The following is a 19,687-nucleotide window of genomic DNA, read 5'->3' as shown; positions in this document are numbered from 1 at the left end:
TCACAGATACGTGAAGTGTAAGAAAACCAACACAGATTGGCAGTTGCCAGAGGCATCTGAGGGGGCAAAATGGTTGTATGTGGTCAAAAGGTACAACTTCCAGTTATAAGATATATAAGTCCTGAGAATGTAATGCGTAGCATGGTGACTACTGTTACAATACTTTATATTTGAAAGTTGCTGAGAGTATATCTTAAAAGTTATCATCACAAGAATAAGGAAAAGAATAACAAACAAATGTTTATAGTATAATAATATTAACATGAAGAAAAACAAGTTGACCTCTTCGTTTTCAATAAATATCATACAGTATTTCATGTGGATTACAATTTTTTAACTAGAAAAATAGGGAATATTTCTAGTAATGAAAGGGAGTTTGTCTTTTCACATCAAGCAACTAACTAATTTATAGAAAGTATCTTCAAAATGAAGCATACCAAAGATAAGAAAACCAATAAAGTAAAAAAAAAAAAAAAGAGCAGGGGCTTTGCAACTGGAATGCTAGATAAAAGTTTTATCTAGCAAGACTGATAGCCAGTCCTCAACAGACTGTCACAAAATATGATTTTAATCAAAAAGAAGCAGAGGTGCACCCGCTTAACCGTTTGCCACCTATTATAATAAACACTTTCAGTGTGTATATATAACACATATGTATATTTAGATAGATAAGATAGATTTTATACTCACAACAAGCCCCCTATGAAGAAGAAATGATTTTTATCCTTAAGTAGCAAACTACGAAATTAAGTTACTTATCCAATGTAAGTAGCAAAGTGGTAATAGCTAGGATTTGAACCCAGGCAGTTTCACTCCAGAGTCCATACTCTCAACCACTAAGTTATTAGCTTCCTTCCCCTATACAACAAAAATTCATGGACCTTACATTCTACAAATCTAAGTCTATTACACAGATATAAACTACTATTATAAAGAAAAACAAATAGAATAGTTTTGATATAGTATTTGAAGGATTCAGAGGATCATAAAATGATTTTCAGTGAAGGCTTTGTGGAAGAAATATCTATACTGGAACTGGAAGGATATGAGATACAGAGATAGGAAATGCAAGAAGAAAATACTTCACATTGAAGGAATAGAATGACCAAAAGCACTAAATTGAGGTAGAAAAGCACTGATGCCTCAAATGCTTGAGTTGAAAAGAACAGTACATATGAGAGAAGTAAATGGGAAATAAGTGATTCAGAGGCCTGGGTAGACAACTTACTACAGAAGGAAGGAGAATAACATGGTCAGTTTTTATATGGCAACTGGATATGAGATGAAAATAGAAAGAAATGCCAGTAGGTTAACTCACTAGTCTAGGTATGGTAAGGCATGTCTCAAGTTAGGGGCAGAGGGAGAGGCAAAAGAAACAGAGAAAAAGGAATAGATAGATATATAGCACCCAGTAGTTACTCAAATTTCAATTAAATTAAGGACTCGAAAAGGTCAGAAAAACAAGACTTAGTAAACTAAAATATAAAGATGACAAAGGGGATGGATGGGGCCATATTTGGAGGCCACATTTTGGGGAACCTGACAGAGGGAATACAGGAGTCTTAAGGGCTAAAATGAAGAGGTAGAAAGGCCCTGAAGACAAAATGCTCCGCCTGGTGTGCCCATGTTCAAGAATTTAACTAAGGAGACTTTATAACATCAACATCTGAGAGATTATGGAGGCAGACTGACAGAATTTGATAACAAATGTAGCAGAGGTGTCTCTGAGGTTTTAAGTGCAAATGAAAGAATAATTTTTTCATTAACAGAAATAGGAAACAAAAGAGGGAAAGTAGGTTTAAAGCAAAAAGATAAATGAGGTCAGGTTTATAAATGGTAAGATTAAGGCTTATATAGTGTGATATCCAAAAACAAAGCTTGGGCCACAAGACTACAAAAGGATAAGAAAAATCAGAGCTGAAAATACATGTCACCCACATAAAGATACCTGGAAGTTGTAAAATTTCAAAAGAAAAACTATTAGAAAAGAAAAAAGTATTAGGGGAAAAAAATAGATCAAAAAAAAAAAAAAAGCTTAAGGAACTGTCTATATTGCAAAGGGAAGGAAGAAAAGCCAATCAAGTATAATGCAGCAGGGCTCCTTAACATTTTTCACATCAAAGTACATAAATAAGACAATATTTGTGTGGCACAAAGGGGTAAATGAGGCAGGCTATTAATATCTGGATGTTATTATCCTAGGAATTAAGGAAATCATTAGTCCCTACACCAGTTAATCCACTCACTGCACTGTTTAGAAAGCTCTGCATTACCCAAAAGCCCAAAAGTTTAAGATTCCACTTCCTTAAACTCTCTTTCAATAGTCACTGATCAATTGGGTAGAATGTTGCAGATGTGATAAAGAAGAAAAGAACTCCCAAATAACCATGAATCTTCATAACTGAAAAATCACTTATGAGTTTAAAAATCAATGGAAAAAATTACATTTCAGGGGGAAAAGAGTAATTAAGAAAAGTAGTAACATTTTTACCAGTATGCTACCCTAATTGGTTATAAGAAGTAACTTAATTAGGATGATTTTTCAAATCTTTCTAGGAAAAACATTTTCTTTTAAAACAAATTATAATTTTAATATGCTCTACCTTCTTACCTATTTTATTCATATTAATAAAATGGAAGAATAAATAAAAATCCTTCGAAACTTTGCAACACTTACCCAGTGCGAGACTGACCAACTTTATCACAAATATCCAAGATGAGGCCCCAATCCTCAGCAGTATTCATCTCACTGGTTGCTTTCTCTGTATATTATAAAAATAAATTACAGAAACATTATCTTTAAAAATCTTTAAGAGGTAAATAATCAGACTCAAATTATCAAACTGTAGCATAATCAAATATCAACAAGTCAGAATAACTGCCAGCGGTCTGTTTAATGAGATGTTCAAATCAATTTTAAAGGGGGGAGGGACACCTTTATTATTTATCACTGTTTTCTCCATTCACACTTCAGTTGCTTGTACTTAGTATAAAAAATAAGCCATTGATTTTTCTTTATTAAAAAAAAATATATATATACAAGTCTACTCCCTTTCTGCATACAGAAAAACAAAAGAAAGAAATATTTCTATTATCAAATAATTCTTAGCTTTATTTGCCAGTGACTAAAAGATGACTAGACATAGATAGACCTCTACAAAATGTTTCAGGTGATTAAATTTACTAATTATCTAGTTTTGTTGACTTTGGTTTCTGAGAAGAGGAAATTGAATGAAAGAAAACCAAGATTTACCTGAATATTTCCCTTAAATAAAAACTTGACGAATTAAAGATATCAATAGAGGGAAAACATAAGAAGCAATAACAAACATCAACAATAGCTAAAAGCTACATAACAATACTGATATATTGTAACCTACTCAGAAAACCCAAGAAAAGTGAATCATATATTGGCAGTAAGAAAAAAGCGTAAGAACCAGCCTGTTTTGCATCACTGCATTCTCAGAAAATTCAAGTACTGGTAGCTAGCAAAAGGAAGTCTGCAAGTGCGAGTGAAGAATAAAGAGGACTTAAAGTTAGGAGGAATGGGTTAATGCTGTTTGAAGTGCAGGTCGGTCCCCACTTTGCTTTCCTAATTCAAGAGCTCTAGCAACCATCTATTCCCCAAATGAGTGAAGATTTGTTTTCTAGAGGTAAAGATTTTCTAGAAAGGAGACACTAGACATAGTTGAGACATAAGCATCAAAACTAAGGAATAACTGCTGGGTTCCACTCTAGCACGTAAGGAGTTTAGAAGTCATTGCTCCACTCTCACAAGTGAAACACTGAAAAAGTGAAAAATCAACAACTCTTCTGAGATTCCCCAGAAGTGAGGTCACAGGGCAAACCACTGCCCCCCAAATTTAAAAACAAAGGCAGGTAGGTAAACAGAATCCCAATTTAACAGAGTAGAAACCCATGAGCAGAAACCTCACCAGATATCAGTACCAGGATATGAAAATTTAAACTGTAATGACAAGTTGCTGGAGGCTAAGTATGTATAAATTAAAACTCCAGAGGGGCCCATTCACAGGGGAGCCCCTGCACTTGTGTGAGTCTTACAGGAGAAAAGTTTCCTTATTTTTCCAGCAGGGGAAGGGGAACAGTAATCATTTTAAAAGACATCAGAGCATTCTCTTCTTAATAAGGCCTGCTCTCAAGGGAAACTAGGGTTTTACCAGAGATTAACCCTGCTAGGTAAGGGAAATACCCAACCCTAGCCCACTCTCGTCACCTGTTCCACCTGAGAGAGGCAGGCAGAGAAGACTGATAAGCGCATGAGAAATTCACACTCCAGTGGCAGAGGCTCACTACAAGATTGAGACCTGATCACAGGACTTCAGAACGCTTCGCCTCCACTGACACCTTACCATCAGACCACTAAAGGATGGTGGTTCCTTCTATCTAGTACATTGTGTCTAGCTTTCGGCAAGGCACACTACAAGAAAAAAAAAAGTCTGAAGAGCAAGCATAAGAACCAGACCCAGACATGGCACGGATGATGGAATTATCAGGCCAGGAATTTTTTAAACTATGATTAATATGCTAAGAGTGCTAATGGAAAAATAAGACAACATGCAAGAACAAATGGGCAATGTAAACGGAAATGGAAATTCTATAAAACAATCAAAAAGAAATACCAAGAGATCAAAAATAATGTAAAATAAAGATGCCATATGATGGGCTCTACAGTAGACTGGACATGCCTGAGAAAAGAATCTCTTAGCTTGGGGATATATCAACAGAAATTTCCAAAACTGAAAAGCAAAGCAAAAAAATGACTGAAAAAAAAATTGGAACAGATTATCCAAAAACTGTGGGAAACTACAAAAGGAGCAACAGAGACATAATTGAAATACCAGAGAAGAATAAAGAGACAAAGAAACAAGAAATTTTTGAAACAATAATGACTGAGAATCTTCCCAAATTATTATCAGACACCAAACCATGGGCCTTGGAAGCTCTGGGAACACCAAGCAGAATGTCAAAAAAAACGACACCTAGGCATATCATATTCAAACTGCAGAATATCAAAAATAAAGAAAAAAACAGAAAAAGCCAGTAGAAAAAAACACATTACCTATGTAGGAATCAACATAAGAATTACATCTGATGTCTCAGAAAGCATTCATACAAGACGCGAATGGAGCAACAGTTAGTGTTGAGGGAAAATAACCACCAACCTAGGATTATGTACCCTGCGAAATCATTCTTCAAAAGGAAATGAGAAATACTTTCTCAAACAAAGACACATTGAGGAAATCTGTTGCCAGTAGACTGGCCTTGCAATAGATGTTAAAAGTTCTTCAGAGAGAAAGGAAAATATAGAGATGTGTGTATGTATGCTTGTGTATAAGTGAAATGAATGACAGCAAGGAAACTAAAAACGCAGCAAACAAGGAATAAAAGGGAACTTCCTTAACAAAATAAAGAACATCTACGAAGAATCTATTTACATAAAGAATCTATTTTTATAGACTCTATTTATATATATAAATAGCTGATATATTTAAAAGTGAGAAACTAGGAGGGAGATTCACCACTAAGATCAGAAACAGGGCAAGGATGTCCCCTCTCACTGCACCTTTCTGCCATCATAGGGGAAGTCCTAGCTAATGCAAAAAGGCAAGAAGGGGATATAAAAGGGATATATATAAAGAAGGAAGAAATAAAACTGTCTTTATTCACAGATAACAATCATCTATGAAGACAATCCAAAAGAATTATCTAAAAAAAAACCACAAACACAACTGGAACTAATGAGTGATTATATTATAGCAAGGTTGCAGGACTCAAGGTTAATGCACAAAAGTCAATTACTGGGGAATAAGATAGATGTTAAGTGTACAAACTTGAAATGAGTAGTAAATAAGACATAAAGATCTAAGGCACAGTATAATGAATACAGAGTAATACTGGAGTATAATCGCCAAATTTGCTGAGACTACAAGTTAATTATTCTAACTGCTAAAAAAAATAATTATGTAATGTGAGATGCTAAATATGTTACAATGGCAATCATGTTACAACATGTAAATGTATCAAATTAACATGTTATACACCTTAAATTTATGTTACCTTTCAAATATATTCAATCTTTTCAAAAGTCAACTGTTTTCCTGTATACTAGCAATGAACAAGTGGAATTTTAAATTAAAAACACAATGCAGTTAGCATTAATATGATGGCTAGATAGAGGGCCAGGAGAGGGAGGGAGCAATTGGGGGGATTGTTTTAAGAACTATATGGATGTCAAACCAATGTACTGTATACTTGAAACCAATTTAAATAAATAAAATTTTTTAAAAAAACAATACCATTTAGCATTACATGAGCACCCAAAAATTTAAATATTTAAGTACACATCTAACAAAACATATAAGGAAAACTACAAAACTCTGATGATGAAAGAAATCAAAGAACTAAATAAATGGAGAGAAATTCCATGTTCAAGGATATAGGACGCAATACTGTCAAGATGTCAGTTCTTCCCAACTTGATCTATAAATTCAATGCAATATCAGTCAAAATCTCAGCAAGTTATTTTGTGGATACCAACAAATGGACTCTAAAGTTTATAGAAAGTCAAAAGACCCAGAGTAGTCAACACAATGTTGAAGGAGAATAAATTGGAGGACTGACAAGGCTTCAAGGCTTACCATAAAGCTACAGTAATCAAGAGAGTCTGATATTGGTGAGAGAACAAACAGATCGGTAGAAGAGAATAGACCCACACAAACATAGTCAACTGAGCAAAAGCAAGACAATGGAGCAAAGACAGTCTTCAACAAATGGTGCTGAAACAACTGGACATCCGCATGCAAAACATGAATCTGGACACGGCTCTTACAATCATCACAAAAACTAACTCGAAATAAATCACAGATCTAAATGTAAAACACAATCTATAAAACTAGAAGATAACACAGGATAAAATCTAGATGACCTGGGTATGACAATGACTTTTTAAACATAACACAAAGACATGACCAATGAAAAAAATAATTGATAATCTGGAATTCATTAAAAACTTCTGTTATCTGAAAGACTCTGTAAATGAGATAGTAAGCCACAGATTAAGAAAAAATATTCCCAAAACACATATCTGATAAAGGACTGTTATCCAAAAAATACAAGGACTCTAAAAACTCAATAATAAGAAAACCCAATTAAAAAATAGGCAAAAGACTTACACAGGCAACTCACCAAAAAAGATCTTCAGATAGCAAATAAATATATGAAAAGATCCTCTATGTCATGTGTCATTAGGGAATTACAAATTAAAACAATAAGATATCATTACACACCTATTAATTAGAATGGCCAAAATCCAGAACACTGACAGCAGCACATGCTGGTAAGGATGTGCTGAGGAACAGAAACTTTCATTCATGACTGGTGAGAATGCAAAACAGTACAGACACTTTGGAAGATAGTTTGACAGTTTCTTACAAAATTAAACATACTCTGAGCATACAATCCAGCAATCATGCTTTTTTGGAATTTACTCAAAGGAGTTGAAAACATGGCCATACAAAAACCTGCATATGGATGTTTACAGCAACTTTATTCATAATTGCCAAAACTTGGGAGCAACTAAGATGTTCTTCAGTAGGTAAATGGATAAACTGTTGTAACATCAGGACAATGAAATATTATTCAGTGCTAAAAAGAAATGAGCTATCAAGCCATAAAAAGACATGGACAAACTTTAAATGCATACTATTAAATCAAAGAAGCCGATCTGAAAAAGGTTACATAGCGCATGTTGCTAACTATATGACATTCTAGAAAAGGAAAAACTATGTAGACAGTAAAAGGATCATTGGCTGCTAGGGGTTTAGGGGAGAGTGAGTTGAAGAGGTAAAGCACAGAGGATCTGTAAGACAGTGAAACTATTCTGTATATTGTAATGTTGGATACATGTCATTATGCATTGCTCAAAACCCCTAGAATCTATAACACCAAGAGTGAACATACAGTGCAAGCTATGGACTTTGGGTGATGATGATGGGTGTAGGTAGGTTCATGGATCGTAACAAATGTACCTCTCTGGTGCAGGATGCCGACAGCGGGGGAAGCCGCATGCATGTGTGGGGGCAAGAGGTATATGGGAAATCTCCGCAACTTCTGCTCAATTTTCCTGCGAATCTAAAACTGTTCTAGAATATAAAGTTCAATTTTAAAAATTAATAAAAGAATTAAGCAACTCCATGAATGCTGATACCTGCTATGCAGAAAAGAGTTAACATACAGGCCTGACTAGTATCCTTTAAAAGGCCTGCTTGCAGCTGGTGTATGGGAATTCAGATTCTGGGAGGGTTCCCACCATTCTCAGAACTGAGAAGAGTGGCTCACTATGTCTTAACTGGTTGTACAAACAACATGATTTATGTTAAATATCTGCTCTCTTTCTGAGAGTCTGGAGTTTGGGTACATGCCAGGCAGAGAATGCCTGTAGTCATCAGGTCCCAATAAAAACCCCCAACACTAAGTCTGCAGTGAATGTCCCTGGATGACAACATTTCACATGTCATCACAACTCACTGCTGGGGAAATTCAGCATGTCCTGTGTGACTCTGCCGAAAGAGAACCCTTTGGAAGCCTGTGTCTGATTTCCCTGGACTTCACCCCATGTGCCTTTTCACTTTGCTGACTGCGCTCTTTCACTATGATAAATCATAGCTGTATGATTATGTGCTGAGTTCTGTAAGTCCTGCTGAACCCTAGAATGGGGGGTTGTCTTGGGGTCCCTCCTCCAAAGACTTGACTTCCTAGAAATTATCCTATTCCACCCCTTACCCTCACTCATACCTTTACCTCAGAGAGATTACAAGACTCCTCTCTGGGAACTCCAGATCAGCCCAAGAGGAAATACTTAAAAATAGTAAAGAGTTGATATGAAGAGATGGAGACAGGTTCCACAGTAAATGGCACACCAGATCAACCCATAATGAAGTCCAAAGTCAATAAGGCTAACCACATGATTAGAGCTTCTAATGTGCTATTTATTTCTCTAGTAATAATTATGAGCAAACAACCAAGGACTATCAGCTATCTGAGAATATCTAACATGGAAGATAAAGGAAAACACAAAACAAATATAGAGGGGAAAAAAATAAAACAAGAAGAAAGCAACTTAGAAAAAACAAGAGCCTATGAAGAAGGAAAATACTTCAAAAAGAAATCTGAAACAAAAGCTATACAGAAGTAGAAGTTAACTTGTCTTGAATGGAGCACTGTAATTCAAAGAACAGGCATGTTGAAAGATAACATCACAAAGATGTTCACTAACATTCTCCTTTCTTTAAACTGAAATGGCTTGGGGGCCAGAGGTCTGACCCATACCAAGAGTCGCATCTGTAGTGGCTGGTCTCGTGATGTGATGGAGAAACTCCTGCTCCCCTCCCTCCCTCAGTGCCCTGCTGCCTGGTTCAACAGAGAATGTTCATGTCCCCATTCTGACCTACTGCTGAGAGCTGGAGGCAGGCCATATCCAGCTTAAAAGCAAAATAGACAACATATGACTCTTACAGATTTTTTGCAGGTTTATAATACCTGATCCATATCACAGTCTCAAGGGATATAGCAATACCTACCAGTTAGCCCCTGTCACTGAAGAACTAGAATAAGCATGTATTAAGATGGCAGAGGGTGATAGTCAATGGGTAGTGCTAGACAGGGTACCTATTTATATAGATGAATTTCTTATGTAAGAATTAATACAAATGTCCAAAACATTTGAGATCTTGGTAAGGTGACTTATTTGCAAGAAGTTATAAAATCTGGACATAAGTGCAAGAAAATGGAATTAAGTTTCTAGTCTATGCCAGGCCCAATCTGAGGTAACTTACACTCTAAAAAAGAAAATAAAACCAGCAGAAAGAGATCTAAATATAAAACAGAAAAGTCAGAGGAAAAAAAAGAAAGAAAAGAAAAGCCTGAAGCAACTTGAGAGAAAAAAGGCAAAGACCTGGGAGGAGAGAAAAAGAATATCCTGAAAGGTTTCTTGACATATTTAGAAACTAAGACAGAAGAGAACAGGATTACGAATAAACTCATCGTTTCTATTTAAGTGAATACGGTAAAGTTAAGAAAACTGAAAAGAAGTATAATGAAGAATCTTGGTTGGCTGAAATAAAGACTACTTTTGAAAGGTTGGAACAACTCTAAGACATAAAATACCAGTTGAGGTGTTTGTATTAATTCAAGAAACATCAGAGAGCCAAGAAAGAGCTTTGAGCAAAGAAAAAAATCTGCTCAGAACCAGGCTTTTAGAAAAAGTAAATCTACTACCAATATGTAAAAATGATTTGGAATAGGGAAAAGGAGAAAACTAGCTCTACTCTGAAAGCTAAATGGGCCACTTAGAAAGCAATTGAAGTAACGTTTAATTTTGTTCTGGCTAGGGGTATGTCAAGAAGATAACAGTCAAATTTACCTGTTGCTGTGCAAACTTCCATATTATATTGTAAGTCCCTTGAAAATAATAACAATTTCTACTTTGGGTAATTCTTTCAATATCTATGCTCTCAGCCTCTGTTCTCAATAAATACTAAAACTAATAACACAACTGCAACATGAATCTATAAAAGTCATAGAAACACACAGACTTTTAGATGCAAGTAATTCAGTGGCTTTCAATTTTCACTTTTTATTGAAGAAACTCTCTTCAATGTAATTCTGATGCTAACTACCCAGAGTTAATGCAGACTTCATAGTTGAGAGCACAAAACTCCACAAGTCTCCCTTACTTCAGACACCAAAAACAAGCTCTGGGGTTCCAAAGCCACATGCACTTGTGACCAAGTGGCTACAAATTCAGGGGTTCCCACTATCCCCTCAGGTTTCCCCTCCATCAGGTATGCCATCCCACTGTAACAACTCAGAGTATTCAGAAAAGCACATATAATTAGTCTTATTAGAAAAGATACAAATCCAAACCAGCCAATGAAGAGATGCAAAGGGCTAGGTCTGGAAGGGTCCCAAACTTGAAACTTCTGTGCCCTCAGGAAGCATCACCCACCTGGCACATCAATGTGGATCACCAACCAGGATGCTCACCTGAGCTTCAGTGTCCAGAGTTTTTACTGGAATTTCCTTACAAGGTTTATGATTGATTGGATGATTGACCATCTCCTGAAACTAAATCTCCAGTCCCTTTCCTACTTCCTGGAGGAGCTGATACCATGACTCAAAGCCCCAACCATCTAATAAAAGGGCCATTCTTTCGGGAACAGCCAGCCCCCATGCTGGGTATACTTAAACTGAGGTACAGTCCCAGGAGCCCACCGTGAATTAGAAAGATGCTCCTATCACTACGGAAATTCCAAGGATTTAGAGGCTCCCTCCTAGGAAACAGGGGCAAAGACCAGTCAAATTCTTTATTATTCAATACCCTCTTTTAATGGAAAATCTTATCTTAAAAAGAAAAAAAAAAAAAACAGTATGCAAAGCAAATCCAAGTGGAATTGCTGTGAGGAGTCACATAGCCCTACATCATGGACCCCAAACCCTCTGAAGCCCAAGAAGACTGAGTCATCCTGAACAATATCCTCCAGTTTAACATTTACTTCTTAGAAAAGGAAAGCAAGTTATTGCTTTGATCTGATAGTACATTTAAATAATTAATTTATCATCCTACTGACTGGTAGTCAAGCAGCCTTTTTTAAAAGAACACATTTAAATCTTAAAACCTATCACCTTATTTAAAAATGTAATAGCTATGCTTATTAAAACTCAACATTAAAAAGTCAACAGTTAAAAGAAATGGCAGGCTTGTGTCTGATCGAATATAAATTGCCTATTATCTTATTTAAAGACCATCTTACAGTTTCTGAACTAAGTCACACCCAGGAATGATATAGTCATTAGCAGATATTATGCTGGACACTCATGAACTACCTTGTTATTTTCTGATACATTAACAGAATCAGTATCAGACTCAAACATACATATACAGATCAGAAATGCAACCTATTTCAGAACTCTAAAACTGTTCACATTATTTACTGATAGTGCTCAAGATCAACAGCAGTAGCACAATTCTTCTCAGTTATAAAACAAATATTTTTTTAAACCAGAAGAATATTAACTACCAGTAGCAATTCTACATGGTTTCATGACCAGCAAATGAAGTCAAAACTATTTTCTAAAGCAAAACATTTAAATCATTTCTTCAATTAAAAAAGTAATTTAAAAAAATAAAATAAAATTTATTCTAAATAAATAAGTAAGACAAAAATCGGGTTTGTGGGCAAAGGGAAAGTCACAACAAAAATAATACAGACTTGCTTCTAAAGAATTCAAAGCTTCTTCATTATCTCATTTTACCCTCAGATTATCCTTATACTAATACATTTGCCTAGCAATATCCAGAAACTAACACACACAGCTTCATTTGAATTTAATAGTCTCGATATATTGGAGAACTTTTTCTTTTGATAAGCAGCTTCTTTTGATTTTTCTCAAAATTTATGACTGTCAAAGATTTGGGAAGGTGAGAAATGCTGAAGGATGATTACCCATCATGTTCTGGCCACAGGAAAATGACTGTAAATCCATCAGCTTGGAGATGATCATCAAAAATGACCAATGGAGAAAAGCAAGTCTTAAATTACCTGCTTTTTAAGATTATGGGAATCAGCTTTTCAAAATGTTTCATCTAATTCCCTATCCCTCCTGACCACTGGAAATTCTATCTACTACAAAAAAAAAAAAAAGCAATCTAAGGTTCTATAACCAGAAAGGGAAGTAGATGTCGGAGGAACAGCATGGAAGCATCTCAGAGAAGAGCACAAAATAGAAATGAAAACCTAAAAGCAACAGAAAAGAATAGCTTACAGGAAAGGTAAAATAGGAACAGAAGAAAGAATGAGTACAATTTCTCAACCCAGTAAACAGCTGACCTTTAACATAGCTGTACTCTGAATTTTCACATTTCTCTCCTGAGTGTGTTTTGATAGTAACTGATTCTACCCCTTAGAATCTGAAGTCTCCAAAGGCAACGCAACTATTTCTAATGTTTTTTATAAGAGGAGCTAAAATGTATGCAGTGTTCTAAGTACTTTACATACAACAGCTTCTTAAAACAACCCTAACAATGACTAATGAGAGAAGGGGATGTCACGCCAGAGGATCCACACCTGAAAAAGCAGTAGCATAAAACCAACAAGGAGTGAAATATGCCTTGAGGAAAGTAGTGGAGGTGAGACTGACAAGATAAAAACAAGCCAAATGCTAAAAGTTCAAATTTCTGTGAAAGCTGTAGATTCACTGAAATATTATAATCGAAGGAGCCATATGATTACATTTACATTTTAGAAATATCATTATCAGCCACCTGGAAAATGACTGGGGACAGACTGGAGGCAGGGACAGTTAGAGGCTGCTGTACTAATCTAAGAGAGCAGTGATCTTAACCCGCCCTAGCAGGGGCAAGAATAGAAAGGAGGGAAGGCATGAATGGAGGGATAGATGAACAAATTCAAGAAAAATAAGGAAGATAAAGCATACAGAATACAGTAATACCAGAATCCTTGAGGGCGTATTCAGTGTGCCTAGCACACAGAAGACAGTACATATTTGCTATTTAGAATGTAGACAATTACAACAACAGAAGTCAAGAATGACCCCCAAGTCTGGACATATGTATGTGACTAAGTAAATGAGGAACTAGTCATCAAAACAGAGGAAAAGAATACTAGAGAAGAAAAGTTTGAATATGATTTTGAACATGCTAAATTTAAGATATCTGAAGCATATTCAACTCCAGTAAAGAATCAGAATGTCATGTGTTTTTATAAGTATTCTTCATAGCAACTCAATGAGGTAAATATTTTTATCTCTGTTTACAAAGGTGGAAAGTGAACTCACAGGTGTTCTATAATTGCCCAACTCCATATTTTGCCCACTTACTTAACAGCAAATGCTGCAGCTGAAATTTTAACTCAAAGCTCAAAGTCTTTCCATCACCCCATATTGCAGGAGAATAATGAGACTTTAACATTTATGAAGATTAATCTTGCTGTGGTTTATGATACTGACTGGACTAAGCAAAACAAACAAACAAAAAAACATGTCCAAGTCTAAAGGATCAAAACTAGTTCAGAATAACTGACCAGGAATGCAAATGTACTATTATAAAAACAAAGACTTGATGATTTAGCAGAGACAGGGTAATGATTCAAAAATGCCTCTTGGGTTTCACATCAAGATAACTACAACATTATAAAATTAAAATAAAGAAGAACCAGATTGGGAAAAATGAGTTCTGTTTTTTGATAGATTGACTTTTAGGTGATAACAGAATACCAAATAGAAATACAAGCCTGGAGATCTAGAACAATATCAATAATTCATTATTTGATAAATACTTATTGAGTGCATACAATGTACCAGGCACTATCCCCAAGGTACTAGGGATGGAAATGAAAAGTTCTCCTTTGGAGTTTATATTCCACAGAAGAGTCACATCAATCAATCAATGTCAGGTAGCTGAACAGTACAAAGAAAAACAAAATGGAAAAAGGAAACAGTGAGAAGGTAAAGATGGACTTTTTCTACTGAAAGTAATTAGGTTAAGACTCTCTTAGAAACTGATGTGAACAGTACTGAATGATGTGATGGACAGCAAGACCTTCAAACACCTGAAGAGAGAATATCCCAGGCAAAGATAACAGCACAATATTAATACAGAGGGAGGAATGAACTCGGAGTGTTCAAACTGAAGAGGCTTAGAATGAGAGAGTGTTTGGAGATCATAATCAAATCAGAGACACAGAAAGGGGCAAGACTGTGCATCACAACAAAGAATGTGCATTTCCCTGTATGTGAGATGGGAAGTTACTGGAGGGTGCTAAGCAGGTAAGTGACATTATCTGACATTTTTCAAAGATCACTCACCTTTGTAGATGAGAACTGATTATAGGGGGGGCAAGAGTGGTAGCAAAGAACCTACTAGAAGGCTCTTGCCACAATCTATGGTAAAGTGAGGTAAGGAGAAGTGATGAGATTCTGGATGTATTTTTAAAGTAGAGCCAAAAGATCTTGCTGATTGAATAGGTGTGGAGTGTGAAGAAGAATCAATGATGACTCCTAAACATTAGAGATGAATGACAGGAATACCAATGGTGCCATCTACTGAAACAGGTAATGATAAAAGAATGTGAAATTTTGAGGAGAGAAACCAAGAACTATTATTATTTCTATATTCCATATTAAAGATAAGGAAACTGAGGCACAGAGTATCTAAGCAACTAGACCAAAGTCACAATGCTGGTAAGCAGCAAACCTGGAAAATGAATCTAGGAAGCGTAGCTTCAGAGTCTGAATTCTTAACACTAAGTTATATTGCCTCCTTAGACTCCAAGGAAAAAAAATCTCAAAGAAGTTCTAGATCTTAACTCCAGGCTCAGTTCAACATTTATAAGTCACAAAAAGAAGCAAAAACAAAGAAACAAAACTAAAAAAGAGCTAAGCAGAATGTCAGAAAGTTTGGTGAACTGGAAACCAAGTGAATAAAGTATATCAAAGAGGAATGCTAAGAGATCGACAAAGAAATGGACTAGGAATTGACTGATGTATTTGGCAAGATGGAAGTCACTAGGGACTTTGAAATAAAAGCTTGATGGAATGAGTTCTCTTTATAATTCAAGAGTAGAACTTAGAAAGAAATATAACATCCAAAATGAGATTCATTTGTTCAATAAATACTTACTGAATGTTTATTAGTGCCAGACACTGCTCTACATGCTGGGGAAAAGCCAAACAAAAATCCCTGTCCTCATGGAGCTCACATTCTAATAACGTGTTTAGGCATTTCTTAAAGAGAAAAGCTATTGCCAGTATTTTGCTTCCTCAGATGAAATGTTATATTACATAAATCAGTTCATGAATTTCTGATTCACTGTTTCAGCTTATGAATAAGGTTGAAGATAATTTTGAAGTACAAATGTATAATAATGTTAAGTGATAATTATATCCAATGAGTTAGTGGGAGTATTTTAATATCACTGACATACTGATGGACAAAGAAAGAAGAAATATTGTTAAATTGTTAAATGTATTCTACATACTATATTCTACATGCTACATTAATTTTAAAAATTAACATGGGAGTCTACCGGACTCTGCCACGAATTATTTACTGGGAGTCTCTGAGGGGTCTTCTTAGATAATCTCTCATGATATTGTGACACATGGATCGTAAGGAGAGAATTGACCCAAATACCAAAACCTGACTAACTTTAAAAAGTAAACTTTTCTGGAGCAAAACAATGTACCTACACTCAAAAAACTTACTATCTAGCAGGCTCAACTGACACATTTTCAATTTAACAAATATTTATAAAGCACCTACTACGTAGCAACCAGTAAAATAAGAAGCAAAGCACAGATTATAACTATCTTTAATGCTAAATAATTTGGTAAAGACAAAAGGTACTGCAGGAATTTTGAAAAGAGTGGAGATTAGGGTGAGCTAGAGCAGTGGTTCTCGACTGGGAGCTATTTTGTGCCCCAGAGACATTTAGCAATATCTGGAAACCTTTTACATTATGACTGGGGGTTAGGGGTACCACTGGTATCTAGTGGGTAGATGTCAGGGATGCAGCTAAACGCCTTACATTGCACAGGATAGACCCCCTCCCCACCCCCACAACAAATACATTTATCTAGTCCAAACTGTCAATAGTGTTGTTATAGAAAAACCTTAGGCTAGAATAATCAGGAAATGATTCAGGTATTACAAGTTGGATTCTGAGTTGGTCTTTAATCATGAGGACACATGTAGAAAGGTAGAAGAAATAGAAGCAAAAGCATAAAGGCAAGAAGGAGCCTGCTTTAAACTGGGTGTTGTGGGTACTGAGAAAGGTTTTGACATTAAAAAATTGATCTGAATCCAATGGAAATGTGCGTTCAAAAAGTCAGTAGGATATAAAAGTGATTGGGTAGTTAGAAGCTAGATTATATGTAGTCATGGAAACAGAAGAAGCAGGTATTAAGAAATTGTGTTATTTTAAGCATTTGCCCTAGAAATTAATGTAATAAGTTGTAAAATTGCTTGAGAGCAGTAGTCATGTCTTATTTGTAACTCTTATCATTTACATCATTGAGCAGTGTCCTGTAAATAGTGTGTGCTAAGTGCTTATTAAATTAAATGCAATTTTCTGATAATTTTTAAATATTTTTGGTGACTCTAAAGTTCCATCCACTGTTAGTATTCAGGACAGTCATTTAAACTTGAACACAAAAAAGCTACCATTGAGTAGGTGCCTACTATATATAAAGGCACTGGAGTAGACCCTCTACACATATTATTTAATTTAACCACGTACAAAATGTGTTTTCCACTCTTTAAAGATGAGGATACAGGGACGCAAAGAGTGTAAATAACATGCCCATGGTTTTACTCAGCGAAGAAGTGGCAAACTCTTTTCTAGTCTTAACCCAAAACTCCGAGTTTCAGGGATATGCTGTAAAGAAGAGTTTAAAAAAACAAAAAATGCAAAATCCAATACCCACCTCACCCAATTAAAATATACAAAGCAACCCCATTTAAGACTGTGCTTTTATTTCATTACTATAGTAATTAGTAAATCCTGCCTAGAGGGATTTGGACCTGGTATTTGGCTTTTCATTCCACACCTGTGTACCAAGGTAGTTCCTTACTTCCTAACTGCATTCAAATTACTCCTAAATTCTCTCCTCGGAAACTCAAACTCTTGTAATTATTACCCTTAGGCCAGAAAAAGATAAACAAAAGCTAACCTGTTGAATTGGTTTGATTAGTACCTAATACCAATGATTCAGAAAACCAAAAAAAAAAAAAAAGCATTTCAAACTAGCATTTTCAGATTCAAGGTCCGCGTCCACACTTCGGAAAGCACAGAGACCTAAAGAAAGCAGCCTAGTAGTGGCTCAGGTCCTCAATTCGGTTTCAGTTGTTGCCAAGAATTCCATTATTCATCTCTCCCAACATTTTTGAACGTCTACCCTTAAAGAACAGCTCTCTCCTCCCATTACGGTTACAAAAAAAAGGTTCTCAAATCCTTTTAAAAGAACCTAACCTAAAACATACTTCTAGTTCCAGACGCTTAACATTTGTTCTGGACCTCTGTCCCCGGAAACGCTTATGATAGGGCTTATAATTGAACCCTAGCTCAGATACTCCTCAGCCCTCTGCTCGGTTCTTCCAGACGCACTGTCCCAGCACCAGATGCTCCACCAGCTGTTCCTCCGAGGCTCTCTACAGTAACCCTTTAAGCAGTTTTTTTTCCAAACCCAGCTCAAGGCCCATTTCGCAGGCTCTCCGAGTCCCAGTTCTCTCAGAGGATGCGCCAAGCCCGCAACCTCCTCCAAATTCTCAAGGAAGGAGCCTAAGGAAAGGGGAAGAGCTTGGCCCTGGCCCGGGGGTCCAGAACGAACGCAGAAAGTGAGCAGAGCGTGCCTGCAGTCCGGAGGCGGGTGGGCAGCGAGCGGCAAGAGCACTTACCAACATCTTGATCGAAGGGATTGGTGGCAAAGAGAGGCATCTCCACTGCGTGCCGAGGTGTCCGCAGGGACTCCCCCTCAACACCACGGGAGTCAGGATGCGACGAAAGAAAGAAGACTCCTCGGGCAAAAACAGCAACAGACACCGACTCTCCAGGGTAAGCAACAGCCCCTGGTCTCGCAGACCCCCTGCAACCGCGGCAGCCGCTGCGACCGCGGCGGCAACAGCGAAGAAGTCGAAAAGGCCCCCCTGCGTGGAGCCTGTCGGGAATCTGGGCGACCTCGGCTCTGCCTGACCAGAATCTTCCCAGAACTTGACCCGCCAAAATAGGTCCAACCAAAGGGCCCCCTCTGTCCGACTCATCTTTTGATTAGTCATACCGGAGAGTGGCAGTAATGACTGTGTCTTCTGCATTTGCTTTGGCCAACAGTCTCCGGAGGACGGGGTCCTCCAGGCGCACCGAAGCCGACTAGGACCCCAGGAGTGAATCAGAGACTGAGGAGAAAGAAAAAGGGTCGCGTTTGGGATGAGCAAGACTCCCTTGTACCCTTACGTTGGCTGTCTTAATTTTGAAGTCCATATGGAAAGGGAATGGAAACGCCTTCATATGGGGGCATTTAAGTAAAAAGACCATGCGTTTCATTTGCTGTTTGGGGCCACAAGTAACTTGCTTGGATGGAGTCATGTGAGCTGAGCGATTGGCTCGGATCCCTACAGAGGGGAGTGTCAGGGAGCGCGGCTCCCTCCGAGAGGGCTGAGGTAACGCTGGCACCTTCCCGAAAGTCCCTGAACGCTCAGCTTCAGACTCTGTCGAAAGCACTCCTACCTAGTTGGGCGGGCGTTGGTTAGTGCTGACTAACTGTGCAGTCACTAAGCAGTTGTGCTGACTGGAAAATAAGTTTCACAGCCCAAGAATGTCCCTCTAAACCGAGCAAAAAAAGCAAAACTGAAAAAGATGGAGCTAGAAATTGATTAGCGATTCCCAGGCAATTAAAATGTATCTTCAGTAATTTTCTAAGTGTATTTAACACATTAAAAATTTTCCTCTATATCATGTAGAAATAAATTTTAAGGAGCATCTACTAGATTTTGCGTCCCACTTGGGACAAACCTAGAGCATCTTGCACGTGAACTGAAATTATGTAAATTATATCCAAATTATAATATTACCAAAAGTAGCACGTAAACAAGTAT

At 36.9% G+C, this 19,687-nt stretch overlaps 1 protein-coding gene across 1 annotated transcript in view; it reads right to left on the bottom strand.

Annotated features, from left to right (window-relative positions):
• STAM (signal transducing adaptor molecule) overlaps positions 1-18,733 on the bottom strand; it is a 54,545-nt gene extending 35,812 nt beyond the window's left edge. The window contains exons 1-2 of the mRNA XM_011364374.2: positions 18,494-18,733; positions 2,678-2,762 (exon numbers count right to left, since the gene is read on the bottom strand). Coding sequence (XP_011362676.1) covers positions 2,678-2,762; positions 18,494-18,533 — 125 coding nt within the window. The 5' untranslated portion in view covers positions 18,534-18,733. The remainder of the gene's footprint in view (positions 1-2,677; positions 2,763-18,493) is intronic.
• Between the last annotated feature and the right edge of the window lie 954 nt (positions 18,734-19,687).

Source organism: Pteropus vampyrus, unplaced genomic scaffold (genome assembly GCF_000151845.1).
Source record: "Pteropus vampyrus isolate Shadow unplaced genomic scaffold, Pvam_2.0 Scaffold96, whole genome shotgun sequence".
Lineage (NCBI taxonomy): Eukaryota > Metazoa > Chordata > Mammalia > Chiroptera > Pteropodidae > Pteropus > Pteropus vampyrus.
Note: the sequence above shows the minus strand (reverse complement) of the source record. Positions and strands in the feature narration are given on the sequence as shown.